This window comes from Odontesthes bonariensis, chromosome 9 (genome assembly GCF_027942865.1).
Source record: "Odontesthes bonariensis isolate fOdoBon6 chromosome 9, fOdoBon6.hap1, whole genome shotgun sequence".
NCBI classification, from domain to species: Eukaryota; Metazoa; Chordata; class Actinopteri; order Atheriniformes; family Atherinopsidae; genus Odontesthes; species Odontesthes bonariensis.
This window is the reverse complement of record NC_134514.1, coordinates 9,061,543-9,084,377: the sequence shown is the minus strand read 5'-3', so window position 1 is coordinate 9,084,377 and position 22,835 is coordinate 9,061,543. Positions and strand designations below refer to the sequence as shown.

At 40.6% G+C, this 22,835-nt stretch overlaps 1 protein-coding gene and 5 non-coding genes across 6 annotated transcripts in view; 1 reads left to right on the top strand and 5 right to left on the bottom strand.

The window, feature by feature from the left end:
* Positions 1 to 3,282, bottom strand: part of map4k1 (mitogen-activated protein kinase kinase kinase kinase 1) — a 36,597-nt gene extending 33,315 nt beyond the window's left edge. The window contains exon 1 of the mRNA XM_075472997.1: positions 3,005 to 3,282. Within this exon, the coding sequence (XP_075329112.1) occupies positions 3,005 to 3,112 (108 nt within the window). The 5' untranslated portion in view covers positions 3,113 to 3,282. The remainder of the gene's footprint in view (positions 1 to 3,004) is intronic.
* A 6,537-nt stretch (positions 3,283 to 9,819) lies between these two features.
* Positions 9,820 to 9,983, bottom strand: LOC142389062 (U1 spliceosomal RNA). The gene has a single exon (XR_012770370.1). It is a non-coding gene; the product is annotated as a U1 spliceosomal RNA (small nuclear RNA).
* Positions 9,984 to 12,246: 2,263 nt separating this feature from the next.
* Positions 12,247 to 12,410, bottom strand: LOC142389061 (U1 spliceosomal RNA). Its single transcript, XR_012770369.1, has one exon. It is a non-coding gene; the product is annotated as a U1 spliceosomal RNA (small nuclear RNA).
* Positions 12,411 to 15,238: 2,828 nt separating this feature from the next.
* LOC142389063 (U1 spliceosomal RNA) lies at positions 15,239 to 15,402 on the bottom strand. Its single transcript, XR_012770371.1, has one exon. It is a non-coding gene; the product is annotated as a U1 spliceosomal RNA (small nuclear RNA).
* Positions 15,403 to 16,821: 1,419 nt separating this feature from the next.
* On the bottom strand, positions 16,822 to 17,012 carry LOC142389082 (U2 spliceosomal RNA). Its single transcript, XR_012770389.1, has one exon. It is a non-coding gene; the product is annotated as a U2 spliceosomal RNA (small nuclear RNA).
* A 2,757-nt stretch (positions 17,013 to 19,769) lies between these two features.
* Positions 19,770 to 19,842, top strand: trnak-uuu (transfer RNA lysine (anticodon UUU)). The gene has a single exon. It is a non-coding gene; the product is annotated as a tRNA-Lys (tRNA).
* The last annotated feature ends 2,993 nt before the right edge of the window (positions 19,843 to 22,835 follow it).

The following is a 22,835-nucleotide window of genomic DNA, read 5'->3' as shown; positions in this document are numbered from 1 at the left end:
TGATGATGCAAAAGTGTTGCATTTGCAGTGTTATCTTCATCATACGACGGGAAACTAACTCTGTGGTTAAATATTGATCCTAAAAATATAAATGGAACACTGTTCGAGAATCAGAAGGGAATCAAATTATTGAGTGAAGCATGTCAGATGAGAGGATGTTAAAGATCCTCTGCTGCTTCAAACCGTCTCTGTGGGAGATCATCACCCAGCTGAACTCACTGCACAGACGCTGTGGTTATAAGCATCTACAGTAGCAGCCTCTCCCAGTAGGACAACAGTGGACCCCTGAAAAACAGCTTACAAGAGGCTCAAGGGACAGAACAAAGTCAGGTAAATCTCTTACAAACAGAACAATAATATCAGTTAACCTGCTGAGAGGAAGTGTGTTCGCTCTACAGAGAACCTGCTTTGCAGCGTTTACAGTCACCGTTTACTGCAGATCCTGCAAGAACAGCTCGATTATTTCCCACAATGTCCTGAAATGGGGTATTTCCTCATGAGATTAAAGCTTCTTTATCACAAAAAGTGAAGGATTAGTTCATGTTTTGGTCAATCAATGATTGCGACAGTGTGAATAATAAAACTATTTTTCACTTTTAAATAATTCAATCTTTACATTCTAAATAAAAGAAGTTGCTGCAGCTCGTCCATCGTTCTCACTGACCAGACAGACGTGGCGTTTAACCACGCCAGGGTGTGCTTTTAGACAGCTTACCAGCATCAGGGAATCATACGTCTGTCACTATTACAGTTACTTGTATATTTTACCATCTCGCCTGCTGGCTCAGAGGTGCGTCACCTTCGCGCCCACGTTCGGTCTCCATGCCACAAAAAACATGTTGCTGAGGCCTGACCAAAAGTTCCGGCTTGAACCGGCTCTTTTAAACCGGCTAAAACTCAGTCCAACCTGTGCTTAAACGGACAAATATTTCCTAAATCCAACTGAAATCATTCAGAAAACAGAGCAGAAATAAACAGTCGACACCAACATGAACAAAGTGATCAGATATAAATTCTGTTGACCAAAAAATTCCGATCGTTCCACATCATCTACAGAGATAAATATTTGCCTTTAAATAGAGGAGATGACTCACCGCTCAACAGGAGCAATAATGTTTGGACTTTAAGTCAGTCTATAAAATGAGAAGTTTGGCATGTTTTAGTTTCCTACACTGAGTTCAACTCCGAGTTGGATCCATTCTTTCGACTGACTTTCTGCTCTGTAGTCACTTTCAGTGTAGAATCATTAATATGCACAAAACAGTCATTTTAAAAGAGAGAATCACCCCACTGATGACTGAGAGGTGTATGTGGGCTCCGACTGAAGTAAATTAACACTTTTTTTTTAGGAGATTGTTTCAAGTGTGACTGACTTTAAGGAAAGTACCAGAGAATCCTCTAAAATACAGTCAGCCCACAGAAAACGCTAAATGAATGTGTAACAGGTTCATACTCCATCTCTGAAGAGGAAAAACATTTCAGAATATTTGGTAATAATTTCACATTTCAGCGTCGTCCAAGTAACACAACGGCTTTGAAGTTCTTCACCATTTTGGCGCCGTATAAACCGAGCCTGTTCTCTGGATAACGGGTTTGTTAAGTAAAGGTTCAGCTGCTGCGTCCTTCTGCAGGTCAGTTCGGGGGATGCAGCAGAAGAACTTGCTGTTTTCTGAGTCTAAATGTTTGAATGTGTGAACATCTTTATTTCTGGATGAGCTAACTGAATCTGAACATTTGGTCATATTCACTGACACCATTACAACATTTGATCTCATTACAATACCATGCTCAGCTGGATAAACCTAAAGTTGCTGCTTACACATGCACAGCTGCAGCCCAAGGAGAAGCTTTCCCAGCAGTAACACTTGTCCAGCTGACAGCTCAGCTCCTCAGAGCCATAATGAGCCCAATCCATGACCCAGTTGTTCACCTCACAACTCAGAGGACAAAAAGGATCACCCCCAAAAGATCCTGTGTTGGAGCTGGTTTGGTTGCTAAAGGGGGGCCGACACATTGTGACACCTAACTGGTGCATTAAGTTCTCCTCATTATGTGAACGACATGGCTCATGTTTAATATGTGCCAGTTAAACGCTGCATGGATCAGCAGCGCTGCAGTCAGGGAGCACATGACAAAGATCCTGTAACAGAAGCATGTCTGTGTGTTTGTGAACTTTGAATAAGATCATTTCATATCAACCGCTCCTGATTTACACATGCAGCACATAGAAGTCTGACTACGGCCTGTTTTAAAGAAGAGACACGAGAAAAGGACAGAAACCTGAATGAAAACAAAACAAAATGGCAGAAATAATGTAGCGTGACAGCCAGTTCTGTTAGTTCACACCCAAATATAGTTTGCTGTTTGGATCCTCACCGTCACTCATTTGCATTTCAACAAAATAATAATAAAAATCAATGTCTAATAATGTGTCCCAGCTTCTGTTTAGAGGTTGTTTTCACACAGCTAAATAAGGGAAATAACAGTTTAAAGAGATGTTTGATTACAATCCACTATCTAAAGTAACTTGGAGTAAAACTATCATAAAAAAAGAGTTATTGACGAGAATACTTTCACTTCTTGTTAAACCACTTCCTCTAGCTGGGTAGGCTGCACTGAGGTTGTGACTGCAACAAAACAATGTGGCTAAAATCAATCCCATCCCTGGTCCTATTCTAAACTCAAGGAGAAACTCGACAGGAACGTGTTAGACCTTGAGAAACGCACAACGTGTCATTATGGAACAAGCGGTGAAGAGTGAGCGATTAGAAAAATATGCAGAAGTAAGACATGCTTGACTTGAGATGGTAGCAGCCGGTGCAGCAAACATCCTCCTCATACAAATGATTTTATAGCTTTAAACACTTTTGTTCCTCCTCAAACCGTTTCATCATGTGGCCGCTTTTCAACGATTCTCTGAAAATCTCGTGAAGGTGAATGGTTGTTTTTTTTTTTTTAAATCTTACCAGCTGTGATAAAGAAAAAAATAAAAAATAAATCTGACCTTGTAAACTTCTCCGTAGGTTCCTCCACCAACTCTCAACAGGATCTCAAAATCATCCTGAGGGTTCTTGGTGGAGATATCCAGAGCTGCCCTCTGTTGGAAATCCATCTTGTTGTTCTGTGTCACTAATAATCCTCCTCAGGCATGTCACGCACCGACGGGTAACTCCATCTAAAACCGATGAGTGCTCAGGAGAGGAGAGCTGCTGAGGAAGGACACGCACAATCTTTATGTCTCACTTGTATTTCACTCAAACACACGCCTTCCTGTTTCTGTTTCTCAGCCTACTTTAGATCCACCCTACCTCTGTCACTCCCTCCCTCCTATCTCTCACATTTCTCGCCTCTTTTTTTTTTTCTTCCTGCTAATTTGCATAATCCGGTTTTGTTTTATTATTGGCTCTGAGTGTGTGTGAGGCAAAAGAAGTGTATTTATGTGTGTGCAAAGTATCAGCACAAACTGATGTGTCGTTTGCAGCTGGTTCACAGCAGCTTTACTGCTGGGTTAGTAGGACTTTCGGTCTCGTACTTTGGGAACGTCTGTGTGCATCTTGCATATGTGAGCTGATTAACTGCAGTTGTGCTGTTTGGGGTTTTTTTAGTGCGAGTTTCAGTCTAAGCTTTACGCCCACTGCTGTGTGTGTGTGTGTGCAGCTTTGCAAGAAGACTCACTCATGCTTGGAGCTCCCTTTTGGCTTCCTGTTCATATCCTGTTCAAACGAGGGGCACCCTTTGCAACCTGTCAGCATGACAGAATAAATTATATCTGTATCTATACAAGTTGTCTGAAATCTACCTGCTCTAATTCTCAAGTCTTTAGTTAAAATGAATGAACGAACCGAGAGATGGAGCTATGTGCTGGTGTTCACAGTTGCCTGCAGCTTTTCTTAAATTTATCTGAATGACATTTGTTGCAAACACCTGAAAAAAATAACACAGTTAGGAACCGGATCAATCACATCTAAAGATGGTGCTTAATAAAAAGTCAGCCCATTGCTTGGATTGGCCTTCTGGTTACCCTGAGTGACGGCTGTAAATTTTTGTGTCACACCTGGAGGTGAAGAGCAGACGGACTGAGTGACATTTTCAGGCACAGAACCGTGCTGCAAACCTGGGTTTGCTGTTGAATAAAAACAGGAAACATGGCATTTCCTCAAATAAAAACTGGTATTCAATCAGAAGTCTCTTATAACGGCTGGTAGAGTTTACAGGAACACAGAGTCCAGCCTCCAACAGTGGCAGGAAGGGGGAGAGAGAAAGATGAAGGCCCTCTTATTTCAAACAATTCAGTCTGTACCACTTCTGAATAATCAATACAAGGAACTGACCGTGAGTTTGGTCAAAGTCGTCATTCGATTCTTTTATTACAAACCACTTTAAATCAGTCCGATTAGCTCTTAGACACAATAAAATCCCAGCTAAGAACAAGGGTGTTTCTATCCATTTTGAGGAATTTATTTTTGATCTAACAAATTCGTTTTGTTTACTTGATTCATATTTTGGTTAATTTACCAACAAGCCACAGCTGTAACCTCCAGTAATCTTCCAGTCCCTGTGGGCCTGCTCAGTTACAGCTAAAATAAGATTATTTGACACAGTTACTCAGACGTTATCAAAACAGCATCAACTCATTCGTCGTAGAGAAGTAATGATGAGGTTTAGGGGTGGGCGATCCCACGTGAGATGCAACAATGATGATAAAATCATCTAATACAACGTTATTCTGAGACGCCTACATGACATTTTCTTTGGTATTAGGCTTCCGTCTATTAAAGCACCGCTCTGCCACACCTACAGAAAACTCTCCTTTGTTGGTGCATATTTTTTTATTTGGAGAGGCGGGAGAAGGACGACCTGGTTTCCAAAGAACAACAGCACTGGATATATAAGGGACGGTGAACACGATGCAACAAAAACAAAAGATGCAGCAAATCAGTTGCCACAAAAGGCAGAAGTACCACAAAATGCCATCTGCCACAAAACAAAGAGCTCTGCATGACCAGATCTCCGACCACACCGAATAAAAGGTCAACTGAACCAGCCGTGAAGCAAAAGGCAGGCGTCTTCGTTTGTGACAACCAACCAGCCGTAAACACAGACATGCTCCCACTCCTGTGATGTGACTCTTCTGGTTCTTCAGTGGTTTCATAACTTCTGCCTCTGTGGTCTGCAGTAACCAGCATGATCCATCAGAAAAAAGTGCCCTTTAAGGAGGTTTCTGAAGGTCTTTCAAAAGGTTTCTGGTTAAATTAATTTTTTTGTTGCTTTGACTTTTTGGATAAAAGTCTCAGAGAACCAGGCTTCAGCAGCTGAGACATGATAATTTATCATTTATCTTAATTTGGTTCTGAGCGCAGCTGCCTGGCTCTGAATAAAAAAAGCAGATAAACAAAACTTCACTGTGATTTCAAGCGTATAGTTGAATCATACTGGAGTCATTTATGCCTCAAGGGGTTAAATTTAACATTTATACAGTGATTTAGATGAGATATACAAATACTAGGGCTGGGCGAGTTAACGCGATAATAACGAGTTAACTCATTAATCATTTAGCGCTGATAAATATTTTATCGCTCATTAACGGAGTTTTTGTTTTTAATTATTATTTATTTATTTTATTTTGTAAAAGTCTGTTGCTCACAGGCTTTTATTTTGTAAAAGTCTGTTGCTGTCTGCTACGGAACCAGAAAAGAAAGTAATCGGCGGATCCACCAAACATGGAGAAGGGTACGGAACTTTTACGCGGCCATTTTCATTTTAAAGTTCTTCCAGACGGCGGAGTCGACAGAACCAAAGTCATCTGTAAACACTGCCAAGTTGAATTGTCTTCTCAGCGTAGTAGTTCCAGTCTAAAATATCACTTAAAGGCAAAACACACAACTGATAGCAGCAAGTCATTCAAGGAAACAGACAGTGGAGCGAGGCTTCTACATAAAAACTACAGAAAGATGCTGATGTTAAAAGTGTGTTTGCACAACAAATGTTATGGCACTTTCATTCATATGGCAGCCCATTTAAAATAAAACTAAATGCTAAAAGCTATACACTACTTTTGAATTCATTTTTGGATTTTGCATACAAATGCGATTAATCGTGATTAATCAGGGAAATCATGTGATTAATTAGATTAAACATTTTAATCGTTGCCCAGCCCTAATAAATACAGAGATTGTTTGTTTGTCACAAAAATACTGAGATTTTCTTTTTTTGGCCACATCACCTAGTCCTACAGAGGTTTATTGGTGGAGTGTTTGTGATAATGAAGGCCTGTAGAGGTGCGGATGGGAGGTCTGCAGCTACTCATGCAGCTCTTGATATCTGCACTGAAGCTACAGGGAGCAACGGTCCCTGATCTGGGGACCAGAGTTACACTTGTGTGAAAGCTTCTGTAAGTTATCATGACTCTTATTTCCTCTAAACAGCTCATTGACAAACTGTCTCTGTCATGTTGACTCAAGCTGAACTAAACATCCACACAAGCCCCTTTCACACTGCCGAATAACCCGCGTTTAATTCGCGAATTTAGCGTGTCTGCTGTTGCGTTCACACTGCCGACCCGGGCTGCCGCATCAACTCGACTCGCCTTTCGACCCGCGTCGGACCCTAGTCTTTTTGCCGAGCCGAGTTTGATGTGAACGCAATCGACGCGGGTCGGACATGGGCGTGACGTGAGGAGTTTAAAAGACAGAATGGACAGCTGATTCAGAACAACAGCGACAGGTGAGGACAAGTTTTACTCTGTTTTAGCCTACATCAAGTTCGAGACATTTTTGAAGATGGCCAACTGGGGAGACAAGGAGGTCCACGAGCTCCTCAGCCTCCGAGCAGAGGACGTTATTTACCGCCACATGTCGGGGACGGATGGACCTCTGCTGGAAGGGCTGGCGAGAAAGATGGGAGAGCGCGGTTTCCCACGCAGCAAGACGCACCGTAAAGTAACATCTCCATGAACTGCATATACAATTGCAAAAACGAGTTCTCAAGGTGTCCCGCCATCGTTTGTTTGAAAAATTTGATGCAGACAGGTGTATTTAACCCTACCTCCGACGCATGGCTTGTGCCTACGTCATTGTACACGCCCAGCATTTTATGTGTTTCGTGTGACGCTCTGCCATTAGGCAACGCCCCCTGAACTCGGCTTCTGGCGACACGGGTCACCAACACGCCAAGCGTTCACATTGCTCGACGCGGGTCGAAGGTGCAATTTGGACCCGCTAAGGTAGGGGGTCTCAGTGTGAAAGGGGCTACAGAGTGGATGACCTGATTATCTTGTTTTCATGATCATCATAACTGAAAACAAAACTAAAATTAAGTTAACTGCCCGAGGTTGTGCATAAACTGCAACGTGATCCAAAGCAGCAGCGTTTCTTTTTTTCTTACCCGAGTTTGTTTTAAACAAAATAAAGCTCCGAATGGTCCAGGACCAGAATACATCAGTGACCTCCTGACCCAGTATGAACCTTCCAGACCCCTCAGCTCATCTGGATCCGGTCTTCTATCAGTTCCCAGACTCAGAACCAGAGATGGAGAAGCTGCATTCAGCTTCTATGCTCCACATGTCTGTAACAAACTCCCAGAAAGCCTCATATCAGCTGAAAAACTCCTCTATTTTCAGCTGCGTTTGAATAAAGCTCCAAATCTGAAGTTTGAGTTTCAAAACTTAATCACATTTTAACTTCTGATTTGATCTGTTGTTCTTTTTTCTTTATTTTTGTTTAAAATTTAAATCATGCTTTTTATTTCTACTGTTTTAATGTATCTGTAAAGCACTTTGCTGTTGAATTGTGCTGTACAGATAAACTTGCCTTGCCTAAACACAGCAGCAGACAAGTCAGGGAATGTTTTCTTTTTAGATATTCACACAGAGGAGTTGGACCATTTTGCAAAGACTGCAAAGCACCGTTATATATGATCTACTTTAATAAAATTAGTCAGGGGGGATGGATGTAAACAGATGTAAACATTCTGCCTCTAATGAAGGCCTGGCAACCTTAGCTATTGAAGTAAATAATAGTAATAATTCTGGTTATTTCCCATTTGTTTCTGTGCATTTCGGAGCAGGATCTGCATTGCATCATCACATCTTCTATTAACTTATGGAACACTAAAACAAGAGTCTGTGTCATTCTTCACTATGATGAACATCTGATTTAAGAAAAGAAAATACAAATGCTTTTAAAGGACTTTACAAAGATCAAAAGGACGATAAAGAAGCTGAACTACTGTTGCAAATGAATAAAGATAAAGTCTAATTTCTAATTGCATCTTCACCATTTGACATTTAACTTCTACGCACAGACAGCCTACGGACTCCTGAACCGGTTTTAAACGCCCACATGTGACAGACACATGAAACAGGCCAGTCTACCACAAATAACTGCCTCAACCTCAACTGAGCCACGGTGGCAGGACTGATGATATTGTTGATGAAGAAAATGTTACTGATAAAGATGGGGATAAAACCCTGCAACTACCCGAGTATGCTACACAGCAGCTCAGTCTGAGAACCCAGCGATATGGGCCAAGACTGCACATAAGATCATTTAAAAACAAGCTCATTATGGTTCTGCATAAAAAAATAAAAAAAAACATGACATTTCACAAACTCTCTTCAGAAAGTTGAGAGGTTTTATAAAATCAACTAAAACTTAAATCTGCAATCAGTTACTTTGTTTGAACCTTTAACACAAACAAGTAAAAGGGAAATAATTTAGTGTATTTACTGACTGACTTCATTTAGAAAATAAAAAGAAATCTTAAATTTGTTGCCAGCAATATGCTCCAAAAAGCTGTTAAAGAGTCATGTTTCCCATTGTGTTCCATCAGCTTCCTTTTAAATGACACTTTTTTACGTTCTTCAGAGGAATCTGTGTCCATTACCTGCTGTTGTTGTCAGATTCTCCTCTTTGAAGTCATCCATACCATCACAGACCCTGGCTTTTGCACCTTTCTCTGATAACAGTCTGGATGCTCTTTCTAATCTTTGTAGAGGCAGACATAATTTCTATCTCAAAAGCAGCTGAAAGGTGGACTCATCTGACCACAGAACACAGGTCCTCTGTCTTTCTGTCCATCTGAGAGGAGCTCGTGTCCATAGCACTCGGCCGTGTTTCTGCACAGAGTTGATACGTGGCTTCCTCTCTGTGTAATACAGCTTCAGGTTACATTTCTGGATGCAGCAGACAGATCTTTACATTGTGGAAGTGCTTCACTGTTTTTATAAAAGGATGTTTGTGATTCTTCTGTTAGCAGCGTCTTCTATCACTTGTGTAAAACTGTGAGTGTCACATCCTGTATGGTCTTCGTTTACAGAGCCTAAAAGTAACACACACATTTATTTCCCCATTTACATTCCTGTATTTACCTTCAATGTTATTCTTCATAGAGTTTAGGTAAATTATGAAATCATTAACTGCAGTTATATCTGTGACAATTATCTGAATACAAATGTATGTGTGTTTGAACTCTGCATTACACTCGGGCTGTGAAGCTGAGTTTAAACAGAGGACTCTTTCACAGAAGACCTTCCACTCATCTGTGTTGATTTCTGCAGAGACAATGAACTACAGAGCAGTGAGCTCATTGTTAAAGCTTCAGAGTTGGGGGTGTTGATGCATTTAAATTCAGCATTTCATAGAAATATATGTGGAATAGTTTTTGGATTTTCATGGGAAATCTTAAATAAAGATAAACCGAACCAATATATCATATTTAACCATCTCAGGGAATGGATACTTCTTATTTTGAATCTGTATGTGTAACAACCAGTGTAACACCAAGAAGTGAGGAAAGATATTTTTCTTTGAACAAGTTGATCAGGGGAGAGCGCGAACGCAGTCCCCCACTACCAGAAATTATGCAGTCGAGATTCCCACATTTGGGGAATTCGCAGGGGTCAGCACAGCCGGAGTGCAATGGCTGAGCCTCGCCCTGGGTGAACCACCTTCTTGATCATGGTGTCTCCCCTGCCAGGTAAGTATGAGTTGTACAGCTCACTGAGGGGGGAGTCACTCACACACATACTGAGCACACTGATGGTGCTAACAGTCTGTAAGCTAACTAAACCAGAGGCTACAGAGGCTGGGAGGATTCTACAAGATCTGAATACAGAGGAAACTCATCTGTGGACACACACAGATTATTAACATTTTATTCCTACAAAAGACGGCTCATGTTTCCCATAATGCATTGCTGTACTTGCTCACAAAAAGCTAACTGAACATCACATCATTTTGTATGAATCAGCCTGTCTGTAAATGACCAACAGCCCAACAGGGAGTTCAAGGGAAACTCAGTGAATCTAACTACAATCATAAACTGTTTTGTTCACATCTCACATCCAGATAAAGTATAAAAACACACAGATAACATGTTCTGTCTGCTAACTGTGCAACCACTTCCTGTTTCTTTGTTCACTGGTGGGGGGATACTGACAGTCCTGCTGCTGCCTCCTGTTGTTGTGGAGTGTGAACAAGGCTGGATGTTTATGAATGGGATCTTACCACAATACACATCAAAACCACAAGAAATGTTCCAAATGATGTGGCATCAGATTTTATGTCTTCATGTATGAAGAAACATAAAGAAAAAGTAACTTAGATGTTTCTTCAGGCTGTAAAACCACACCAGCTTACAGAGCTCTATCGGTCTCTGGTGGAGAACAGAGGTAACTGCAGGATTCAACCATGAACTAAACTTCTGATCCATTCATTACAGATGGTCCTAATGTTAACTTTAAATACACAATGCTTTCACATACGCTGCAGTTTAATGTTCATAGTAAACTGGTCACATGACTGTTAATCTAATTTAAGAAAAAATACTGAAGTATTTCAACAAAAGTAAAGACTTTAATATATCTATTTAAGATAATTAACTGATGTTGAACGATAGGAATAAAATTGCACAAATACTGCTATACAGAAAATTATCCTTTTCATAAAAAGCTTCAAAACATCCTTTCTAAATCTGTGATTCAATAAAAAAATATTTCAACACACCAATCAGTGACTTAAAGTGATATGGGAGGAGACAGAAGTGACTATAGGTGCTCCAATAAGACGACTGTGGATGTGAACAGCAGAATTTTGACGTAGTAATTATGTCATATGTAGCCTAAACATGTACATAAATAGTATTTACTACCTGGGAAACCCGGCCTGCATACATGCTATTCATTTCATACACATTGTGCACTCTGTTTGTCAGGGTGTCACTACATTAGAGGAAACGACTGAATTAATTCTGACATTTGTTGAACCCAACCAACAGGCTGTTTACACTCTATAAACATGTATCCTATGTAATCTTATCACAAGTGGATACACTGTCTGTGGTATTCTGGCACATGTGGACACTTTCATATCACAGAAAATGTCTCCTGGACTCACTGAGCGACCACCTACTCACCTTGTGTACGTCCGCATAAGATTTCTGTGAGGATTTCACTCTTCGCATCTGTTTCAGTGTCTGAAAAAAAGGAAAAAGGTACTCTGAATAAAACAGAAGTGTAACAATTAGTCAATGATGTAATCACAATAATTGGACATAAATGTATTGTTAGCATAATCATATCCACTTACATGTATGAAAACAGAGGGGAACTCAGCAGAAATATCCCATTTCCACAGTATGACAGACTGACAGATTACAATCTTTTAATGGAGCCATCTTGTTTCATTTCTGCCTCCGACTGTGAGCATGTCACATCTGTCCTCCTGTGTGTTCTTTGTTTAGAGAGCCTAAAAGTAACACACACATTTCTTTTCCTTATTTACATTCCTGTATTTACCTTCAATGTTATTCTTCATAGAGTTTAGGTAAATTATGAAATCATTAACTGCAGTTATATCTGTGACAATTATCTGAATACAAATGTATGTGTGTTTGAACTCTGCATTACACTCGGGCTGTGAAGCTGAGTTTGAACAGAGGACTCTTTCACAGAAGACCTTCCACTCATCTGTGTTGATTTCTGCAGAGACAATGAACTACAGAGCAGTGAGCTCATTGTTAAAGCTTCAAAGTTGGGGGTGTTGATGCATTTAAACTCAGCATTTCATAGAAATATATGTGGAAGAGTTTTTGGATTTTCATGGGAAATCTTAAATAAAGATAAACAAATCCAATATATCATATTTAACCATCTCAGGGACTGGATACTTCTTATTTTGAATTTGTATGTGTAACAACCAGTGTAACACCAAGAAGTGAGGATAGATATTTTTCTTTGAACAAGTTGATCAGGGGAGAGCGCGAACGCAGTCCCCCACTACCAGAAATTATGCAGTCGAGATTCCCACATTTGGGGAATTCGCAGGGGTCAGCACAGCCGGAGTGCAATGGCTGAGCCTCGCCCTGGGTGAACCACCTTCTTGATCATGGTGTCTCCCCTGCCAGGTAAGTATGAGTTGTACAGCTCACTGAGGGGGGAGTCACTCACACACATACTGAGCACACTGATGGTGCTAACAGTCTGTAAGCTAACTAAACCAGAGGCTACAGAGGCTGGGAGGATTCTACAAGATCTGAATACAGAGGAAACTCATCTGTGGACCGACACAGATTATTAACATTTTATTTCTACAAAAGACGGCTCATGTTTCCCATAATGCATTGCTGTACTTGCTCACAAAAAGCTAACTGAACATCACATCATCTTGTATAAATCAGCCTGTCTGTAAATGACCAACAGCCCAACAGGGAGTTCAAGGGAAACTAAGTGAATCAAACTACAATCATAAACTGTTTTGTTCACATCTCACATCCAGATAAAGTATAAAAACACATAGGCTGTGTTCGAAATCGCCTACTACATACTACAAACTTGAAAACGGCATACTCATCTATCTGACAGTATGCAGAGCGTTTACACACAGTGCACTTCACTCCTGCCCGAGCCGAAATCAGCCGGCCTGAAAAGCTGATTTCGCTTAAGCTATAAACTCTGTAAATATATAACTTCAGCAACATTTGACACATTTTCAGGCGAGAAAGTAGTCATTTAGACCCCCAAGGTGTTGAAAATCTGACAAAATACCGGCTATTTACAATTTTGTTCCCACGAATTCGCCGCTAGTAAAGCTAGCCGCAGTGAGCAACGCACTTCCGGTTATGCCGTTTTGACTGCTCTCGTCCCGTTAACGGAATTTGACCGTTCAAATGGCGATGGGCGACGTCACGTTACGTTGCATCTTGGGTAGTTTGAGTGTGACAAGTAACCTCATGATGAATACTCAACATTTCGGCGAATCTAGTATGCATCTAGTGTACATCCGGGAACTTAAAAAAGTATGACTAGTAGGAATAGTAGGAGAAGTAGGCGGTTTCGAACACAGCCATAGATAACATGTTCTGTCTGCTAACTGTGCAACCACTTCCTGTTTCTTTGTTCACTGGTGGGGGGATACTGACAGCCCTGCTGCTGCTGCCTCCTGTTGTTGTGGAGTGTGAACAAGGCTGGATGGTTATGAATGGGATCTTACCACAATACACATCAAAACCACAAGAATTGTTCCAAATGATGTGGCATCAGATTTTATGTCTTCATGTATGAAGAAACATAAAGAAAAAGTAACTTAGATGTTTCTTCAGGCTGTAAAACCACACCAGCTTACAGAGCTCTATCGGTCTCTGGTGGAGAACAGAGGTAACTGCAGGATTCAACCATGAACTAAACTTCTGATCCATTCATTACAGATGGTCCTAATGTTAACTTTAAATACACAATGCTTTCACATACGCTGCAGTTTAATGTTCATAGTAAACTGGTCACATGACTGTTAATCTAATTTAAGAAAAAATACTGAAGTATTTCAACAAAAGTAAAGACTTTAATATATCTATTTAAGATAATTAACTGATGTTGAACGATAGGAATAAAATTGCACAAGTACTGCTATACAGAAAATTATCCTTTTCATAAAAAGCTTCAAAACATCCTTTCTAAATCTGTGATTCAATAAAAAAATATTTCAACACACCAATCAGTGACTTAAAGTGATGTGGGAGGAGACAGAAGTGACTATAGGTGCTCCAATAAGACGACTGTGGATGTGAACAGCAGAATTTTGACGTAGTAATTATGTCATATGTAGCCTAAACATGTACATAAATAGTATTTACTACCTGGGAAACCCGGCCTGCATACATGCTATTCATTTCATACACATTGTGCACTCTGTTTGTCAGGGTGTCACTACATTAGAGGAAACGACTGAATTAATTCTGACATTTGTTGAACCCAACCAACAGGCTGTTTACACTCTATAAACATGTATCCTATGTAATCTTATCACAAGTGGATACACTGTCTGTGGTATTCTGGCACATGTGGACACTTTCATATCACAGAAAATGTCTCCTGGACTCACTGAGCGACCACCTACTCACCTTGTGTACGTCCGCATAAGATTTCTGTGAGGATTTCACTCTTCGCATCTGTTTCAGTGTCTGAAAAAAAGGAAAAAGGTACTGAAAAAGGTACTCTGAATAAAACAGAAGTGTAACAATTAGTCAATGATGTAATCACAATAATTGGACATAAATGTATTGTTAGCATAATCATATCCACTTACATGTATGAAAACAGAGGGGAACTCAACAGAAATATCCCATTTCCACAGTATGACAGATGACAGATTACAATCTTTTAATGGAGCCATCTTGTTTCATTTCTGCCTCCGACTGTGAGCATGTCACATCTGTCCTCCTGTGTGTTCTTTGTTTAGAGAGCCTAAAAGTAACACACACATTTCTTTTCCTTATTTACATTCCTGTATTTACCTTCAATGTTATTCTTCATAGAGTTTAGATAAATTATGAAATCTTTAACTGCAGTTATTTCAATGACAATTATCTGAATACGAGTTAATGTTTTTTTAACTCTGCATTACACTCGGGCTGTGAAGCTGAGTTTGAACAGAGGACTCTTTCACAGAAGACCTTCCACTCATCTGTGTTGATTTCTGCAGAGACAATGAACTACAGAGCAGTGAGCTCATTGTTAAAGCTTCAAAGTTGGGGGTGTTGATGCATTTAAACTCAGCATTTCATAGAAATATATGTGGAAGAGTTTTTGGATTTTCATGGGAAATCTTAAATAAAGATAAACAAATCCAATATATAATATTTAACCATCTCAGGGACTGGATACTTCTTATTTTGAATCTATATGTGTAACAACCAGTGTAACACCAAGAAGTGAGGAAAGATATTTTTCTTTGAACAAGTTGATCAGGGGAGAGCGCGAACGCAGTCCCCCACTACCAGAAATTATGCAGTCGAGATTCCCACATTTGGGGAATTCGCAAAGGTCAGCACAGCCGGAGTGCAATGGCTGAGCCTCGCCCTGGGTGAACCACCTTCTTGATCATGGTGTCTCCCCTGCCAGGTAAGTATGAGTTGTACAGCTCACTGAGGGGGGAGTCACTCACACACATACTGAGCACACTGATGGTGCTAACAGTCTGTAAGCTAACTAAACCAGAGGCTACAGAGGCTGGGAGGATTCTACAAGATCTGAATACAGAGGAAACTGATCTGTGGACCGACACAGATTATTAACATTTTATTCCTACAAAAGACAGCTCATGTTTCCCATAATGCATTGCTGTACTTGCTCACAAAAAGCTAACTGAACATCACATCATTTTGTATGAATCAGCCTGTCTGTAAATGACCAACAGACCAAAAGGGAGTTCAAGGGAAACTAAGTGAATCTAACTACAATCATAAACTGTTTTGTTCACATCTCACATCCAGATAAAGTATAAAAACACACAGATAACATGTTCTGTCTGCTAACTGTGCAACCACTTCCTGTTTCTTTGTTCACTGGTGGGGGGATACTGACAGCCCTGCTGCTGCTGCCTCCTGTTGTTGTGGAGTGTGAACAAGACTGGATGGTTATGAATGGGATCTTACCACAATACACATCAAAACCACAAGAAATGTTCCAAATGATGTGGCATCAGATTTTATGTCTTCATGTATGAAGAAACATAAAGAAAAAGTAACTTAGATGTTTCTTCAGGCTGTAAAACCACACCAGCTTACAGAGCTCTATCGGTCTCTGGTGGAGAACAGAGGTAACTGCAGGATTCAACCATGAACTAAACTTCTGATCCATTCATTACAGATGGTCCTAATGTTAACTTTAAATACACAATGCTTTCACCTACACTGCGGCTAATCCACCTAATATACTGCCAATGAAATATTCCATTCAGTTCAATTAAAACCAGTAAAAAATATAGTTTAAAAAGATGGCAAAAACAAGTTGAAACAATATAAAAATGGAGCTACGGGGCATTTTTATGCTGATCTACTTCTCTTGTTTGAATCTGGCATCTTATATAAGCAAAACTGCAGCCCAGTGTGTAGTGGGTTGTTTGTTGGTGGCCTTGTATAGAGCTGCACAATCAATCAAATTTTAATCTCAATTCTGACTTTTCACATTTACCTTTAAAATGTGTGCTCCACCAACGAGTAAAAATCACATCACGCACTCCATGTTGATCACATGCTTGTTCCAGGCACGGCAACAAGGATGAAGTTTGGAAGAGTAGCAACATAAAGACAGATATACAAGCACAGAGAGAAGAGGATCAAAACAAAAATTAAACGCCCAGCAAAGCAGAGGACAAATAGCTTAGTTGGAAATACTTTAGATTTAAAGCAAACATTGTTAAATAATGCAAAAGGTTATGTAGAGTTAGAGTAGAACTAAATAATTTAACCATGTAAAACATGTCAACATGCACACTTATATATCTCATATGTATCTCTCTAAATTAAGCTTTATTTTTCACACTGTAAGGGGGGTGCACCGTTCCTGGAGATACTGCAATACCAGGTCGATGCGTGGAGTGGACGGAGCAAGCCCCTATTCCATCTCCCTGTTCCAAAAATCAATTTAATATATGGTCCCCGGGTAGGGGACGTATCAGATATTAAACTGATAAGAACAGATACTACACTTGATCTTAGCCAAAAGGCCGAGAAGCGATACCAGAAAAGGGTCGGAGGAAACGAAGTGATTCTCCGCAACGTTATTCTAACTCACGGTTTAACAAATCAAATCAAATACAAATTTATTTATGTCACAATACAAACAGTAACAATGAATAATGTACTGCCTGTTACGCTGATGTTGTTTCTATAGTTCTTTGAATAAACTAATGTCAACAAATGCGGCTTCTCGTCGCTTCCTGGTCACGTGGTACGCTTTAGTCCAATAGGAAGCACCGAAACTTAAATACAGAAAATAACATTTTCCTCACATACAAGTTAAAATATGTGCATGACGTTACTATTTGCGTGGAAATAGTCTTTCAGTTAAACTTCATAATGTCGAATGAATGTGTGCAGTTGAGGGAAAATTATGTTTTTTCGATACAGACTGAACAGACAACGCTCCTGCGGTGGCCTCTAATGGAGAAGAGAGCTAACACGCTTCATGCTCGGCTCCCTAATTAATTACTCAGCGAATACCCAAACGCACCTGCTCGGTACTGTAGGCGGTCAAAGTGAAAACTACTTTTAATAAAATAACCGCAAAATAATTTTTAAGGAGCTCCACAACTTTGACCCAAACACCAACGATAACTTACATACATGTACTGTTAACGGCAATTAGCTAAAACCTTAATACCACCACCAGTCCAACAATTAAAACTAACCGACACTCTCAGAAGGCAAACTTAATGAAGCTGTTCAGACAATAACTTAACATTCAATTTAATTAGACGAAAATTCAGCCAGTGGCCAACAGTGAGAAACATGGACCTGTTGAAAATGTCCGCACCTTCAAACCGTCGAGGTTAATTAAACCGCTGCTAGCTTAATTAGTTAACCTCAACCGCCCTGCTGCGTCAAACATTCGCAACGCCCGACGAAAAGTGAAACTCAACAATATTTTCAATACAACAAATTTTAAAATGTTAACACACTAGTCGTTATCATCTAAAAGAAAAGATATTAAGTAAACATGAACTCACTAAAGGCCGTCCTCCACTCATCACTCGTTACTCCCGTGACAGAAAACCGCGAGCTTGCATCGTTACCAACGTGTTTCAATTTGCACATGCGCAAAAGTCTTATTTTGAACCCTGTGTAGCTAACTATCAAAATAAGAAGTTTTATCTCCAATTTAACATAAAAATATATTTGAAACATTTTGATATGTTAACTTTGCTTGTTTACCGCTATAACTAAAATTCATTAATGGTGTTTTTTTGGGTTTTTTTTAACTGACAATGACAGCTGGCTTAAATGAGTTTTAAATGTAAAACAAAGCACATGGTCAATTATTTTTCTTTCTTTTTTTTTTTAAGAATAAATCTTTATTTTAAATACAATGATCAAAACAATAGTTTTTCTGGAAGAGATTTAACTAAGTTCTGAATATGCATTTGCCAAATATGCATTGAAGAGAGGTTACATCTATTTTATTTGGACAAAACTTAAAACAAAATCCTGAAGTCTGCACACTGAGAACAATTGGTTTTGAGGATATTTTATGAAATTTGAACATTATTTCTAGTATGCAGGTTTCATGTTTTCAGCTGGAGATGTATGCCTTTTGTTCTGTATACTAACATACTTTTATCTTGATCATGGACATTCAGAACGGTTGCATGCACAGGTAAGTCCAGCTACCGTTAGTTGTACTCGTCCATTTAACTGGACCACCATGTTGTTCCAGTGTACATGCACTGGATACTCTGTGTAGAAAACCTTAATGCCATTCTGCTGCCTCCAACTTTCTCTGTGGGACATCATGGTGCATGTAAATGCAGCTGAAATCGCCGCCAAGATGTTGTCTTTAAGTTACTTGAAGGGTGATTTTCTTTACTCATTATTTACTGTTTATCAAAAGATGCAAAAATAATAAACTTTGTCTTTCATGCATTTATTGCACCAACCCGTGTCAACTTAGTTGTTATGCATCTTTGTTTAAACACAGAGTTATGAAGAGGATGGCCTGTGTTGTTCTTCATTTTAACCACCTGGTGCAAAATTCTTCTTTCAACACTAAGCAGCCTTCATTATCAGTGTGACCAGTTTCTTTGAGCAGCTGCTCGGATGATGCTGCCCCAACAGATGCTGCAAAGACAGAGGATATGCAACACTTTGGTCCAGACATTGAAGGACGTTGGCTTTCTCAAGAAGCAATCTGTTATGTCCCATCGTGTAGACAGCCTCAGTGTTGCATTTCCTTAACCACCTCCACACTGAGGATGGAGACAGAGTTTATCTGACTTCTGGTCCTCCTAAAATCCACAATCATCTCTTTTGTTTTGTTTGTATGCAAGATGAGGTGATTTTTCATTTTTAAAGTTGAGTTTCATATAGGTTTTATAGTTTCATGTAAATGTGCTGAGGTGTAATTAGGGAGCTGTTGGTACATGGAGGATGTGAGGTCTATAACAAGAGGCAGCAGCATGTTGAGTTTATCTGAACTGAACCAACTGGAAAAACCTCTCCCATCTGTCTGATCCCCATTATCTCAAAGCCTGTGAGCTTTTCCTCTGACCACACATCCCTCACACTGTTCTGCTGGAAATAGTTTTCCACCGACTTGCTCTGTTCCTTTTTTCTTCACACTCCTTAACTCCCTTTTCCCTTCATGAAGGCCTTCTTCTTTATGCTCACTGACTGCAACACAAGCTCACAACCAGGCAATCGTTCAGAAAACAGCGTCACAGCTTTGGACACAGGAAGTGTTTCAGATGTCAGATGTCACTCAGATGCACGTTCATAGGGCCTGGGTAGCTTAGTCGGTAGAGCATCAGACTTTTTATCTGAGGGTCCAGGGTTCAAGTCCCTGTTCAGGTGACGTACAATTAATGTATCACTTAACCTGTACTTCCCTTTATGCCTGCACGATTTCTACACCGTCACCTCTGACTGAGCCTGACTGCACATCTAACCCACAACAAGTTGTTCCTGATAATCTGAAAACTGATAATTATGTTCATACAACAAGAAATAAGTAAGTTATGGTTCCATCTGTCAGGCTGTAAAACAGCCTACAGAGCTCTATCGGTCTCTGGTGGAGAAAAAAAAAAACTGCAGGATTCAACCATGAATAAACATCTGATCCATAAAACATGGTCCAAATATTAAAACACTACTTTAAGTACAGTACAAATACTTATTTTTCCACTCTTGGCTGTTGTAACATGCTCAACAGCCTCAACACAAATTATCAACACATATTTTTACATGTTTTATGTATTTTTTACAAATTAATTCTTCCTTTTCTATTTTTACAAACTGTGTCTCTGCATTTATTTACGGATTAAACTTGTGATACTTTTCAACATTATTCTTTATGGAATACTTTTTGTTTTTAAGACCAACTGGTTAACATTTTAAATCTGGTTGTATTTTAATAGTTTGATTCTACGTTTCATGTAGACAGTTACGGCCCGTCATTGGCCTAGAGTCTACATTTAACGTAGACTCTAGGCCAATCAGAGAGGAGTCTAAATTCGCCACGTTGACTCTAGGCCAATCAGAGAGACTCTAGGCCATTAGCTGGGTTTCACTTGACGTCACTTCCGTATTTTCTAAGCGCGCGAACCTAAGTGGTGGGCAACTGGAGCTGGAGCCCATTGAAAACAGTGCTTTGTCTGCCACTTTTTTTTGCCCAAAATGCCTCAGTTTTGTGCCGTTTTTGGATGTTGCAATCGGTCTAACCGAGAGAAGGGAAAGGGTTACTATCGAGTACCTAAGGTATATAGAGGTGAGAAATGGAAAAAACTCACAGAACAACGCCGCCAAAAGTGGATAGCTAACCTACGTTTACAGACTGGAGGGGCTGAATCTGCAAATGCTGTGTCTGCGGTGACCACTTCGTCAAAGGTATGTGCGAAATCTAACTGTTTTGTAGTAGTGCAGTAAAGTATTATGTTGTTAAATGCCAATCAACAGTAATGTAATACGGGCTACGTTTGGGCTTTGTTTTGGAGGCTGCCCCAGCGCGAAACCAAGCCAAACCAACTCGCGAAATACCGAGAGGCTACGAAGGTACAGTTTGTTACTACGATCATATTCTAGCTCTGTAATTTATCAGGAAGATCACCTGTTTATTTGTAATACAGTACAAGGTTTTTAGCGTAATGTTAAAGCTAGGTGACCGTAGGGTGTTAGCAACGCTATAAAGTTTATTTTTAGCAAAAATAAATATACAGCATGGCTATATTTATATCGTTTTCCTGTCTACTTTGTGAATGTCACATCAACAGATAACGTTTTTAGCGTTGTAACATGGAAGTCGAGTGACACCAGCGACAGTGCACAAGCGCTCTTTCGAGCTGCAACTCTTTCAAGTGCGTCTGCGATTTGGCCCGGAGCCATTATTTATGCAAAAAAACCTATCCACCTCGTTTGGATGAATTATAATACGTGTTACATTTGCCAATTGTATATTTTCAATTCTGGTGGCAATGCTATGGCTTTTGCCTCCATTTGTCTAATAATAGTGACTATTGCAATGGTTATAATGATCATGATATTGCTAAAAGTCTGTTGCCAATTTCAGGACATGGATACTTTGCTGCCAGCCCTAAACATCCTGGACACCAGCCTGCCGGCAGAGAGGCAGCCAAGGCCCAGCAGGGGAGAGGTCAGGTCTGTCCGAGGGAGGACGAGCTGAGGGACCCCAAGACTGCCTTTGAGGAAGGTAAACATCTTGGCATTGCATTTATACTACAAGTAATGACAATGTGGTGCACTAGAGCTTTTGCTTGCCTGTTCACTGAGGTCATAACATGTCTCGTCTTCAGCAAAGAGGCGCTGCAGCTTACAGAGGCCGACTGAGGCCCAGTACTTGGGGCAGCTGGTCCTGACCTTCGGCCGCTACACCGGCCGGACCTTCAAGTGGCTGGTCGAGAACGACGTGGGCTACGTCAAGTAGTAAGCATTTACAAGAAAACCAAAGCAAGCCAGGAACAGTTTTCCCTTCACTGAAACTAACAGCGGTGTGTGTGTGTGTGTGTGTGTATTTCAGTCTGGTCGACTGCCACTGTAAAGAGAGCCGGCAGCCGGAGAAGCGTGGGGCCATCAATGAGGAGTGGCTGAAGGACAGCCTGCTGCAGTATACGCACCCACTGGGGCAACACTCTTTATTGTCGGACCAAGAGGGACGAGGGTGGTCCAGCGTGTAAAGATGGCCAAGAGGTACGCGCCAGCTCGGCAGGACATCAGCCCGCAGCACAACCGGCTGATGTACGTGCTGGTCAAGCTGCTGTGGCTGCGCAGCCCTCAGGCCTCTCGCTCCAGCCCTGAGAAGGTAAACATCCTCACGGCCTATGAGAGGATCCAGCACCAGGTCTTGGTGGAGGACCCCACCCTCTGCAAAGCGGGCATCCCTCTCCCCAAAATAAATAAAAAGACGGTGAGAGATTTTATCCGCCAGCATGAGAGGCTGAACCTCCACGCCACCAGGCAGCCAGCCGCCACCTCAAAGACCGCGTCTGTGTCCTGTGAGCAGCTGCCTCCTGCACCGCGCCATTGAACATTATTTCTAGTATAGAGGTTTCATGTTTTCAGCTGGAGATGTCTGCCTACATACTTTTATGTTGATCATGGACATTCAGAACGGTTGCATGCACAGGTAAGTCCAGCTACAGTTACAGTTGTACTCGTCCATTGAACTGGACCACCATGCTGTTCCAGTGTACATGCACTGGATACTCTGTAGAAAACATTCATGACATTCTGCTGCCTCTAACTTTCTCTGTGGGACGTCATGGTGCATGTAAGTACAGCTGAAATTGCTGCCAAGATGTTGTCTTTAAGTTACTTGAAGGGTGATTTTCTCA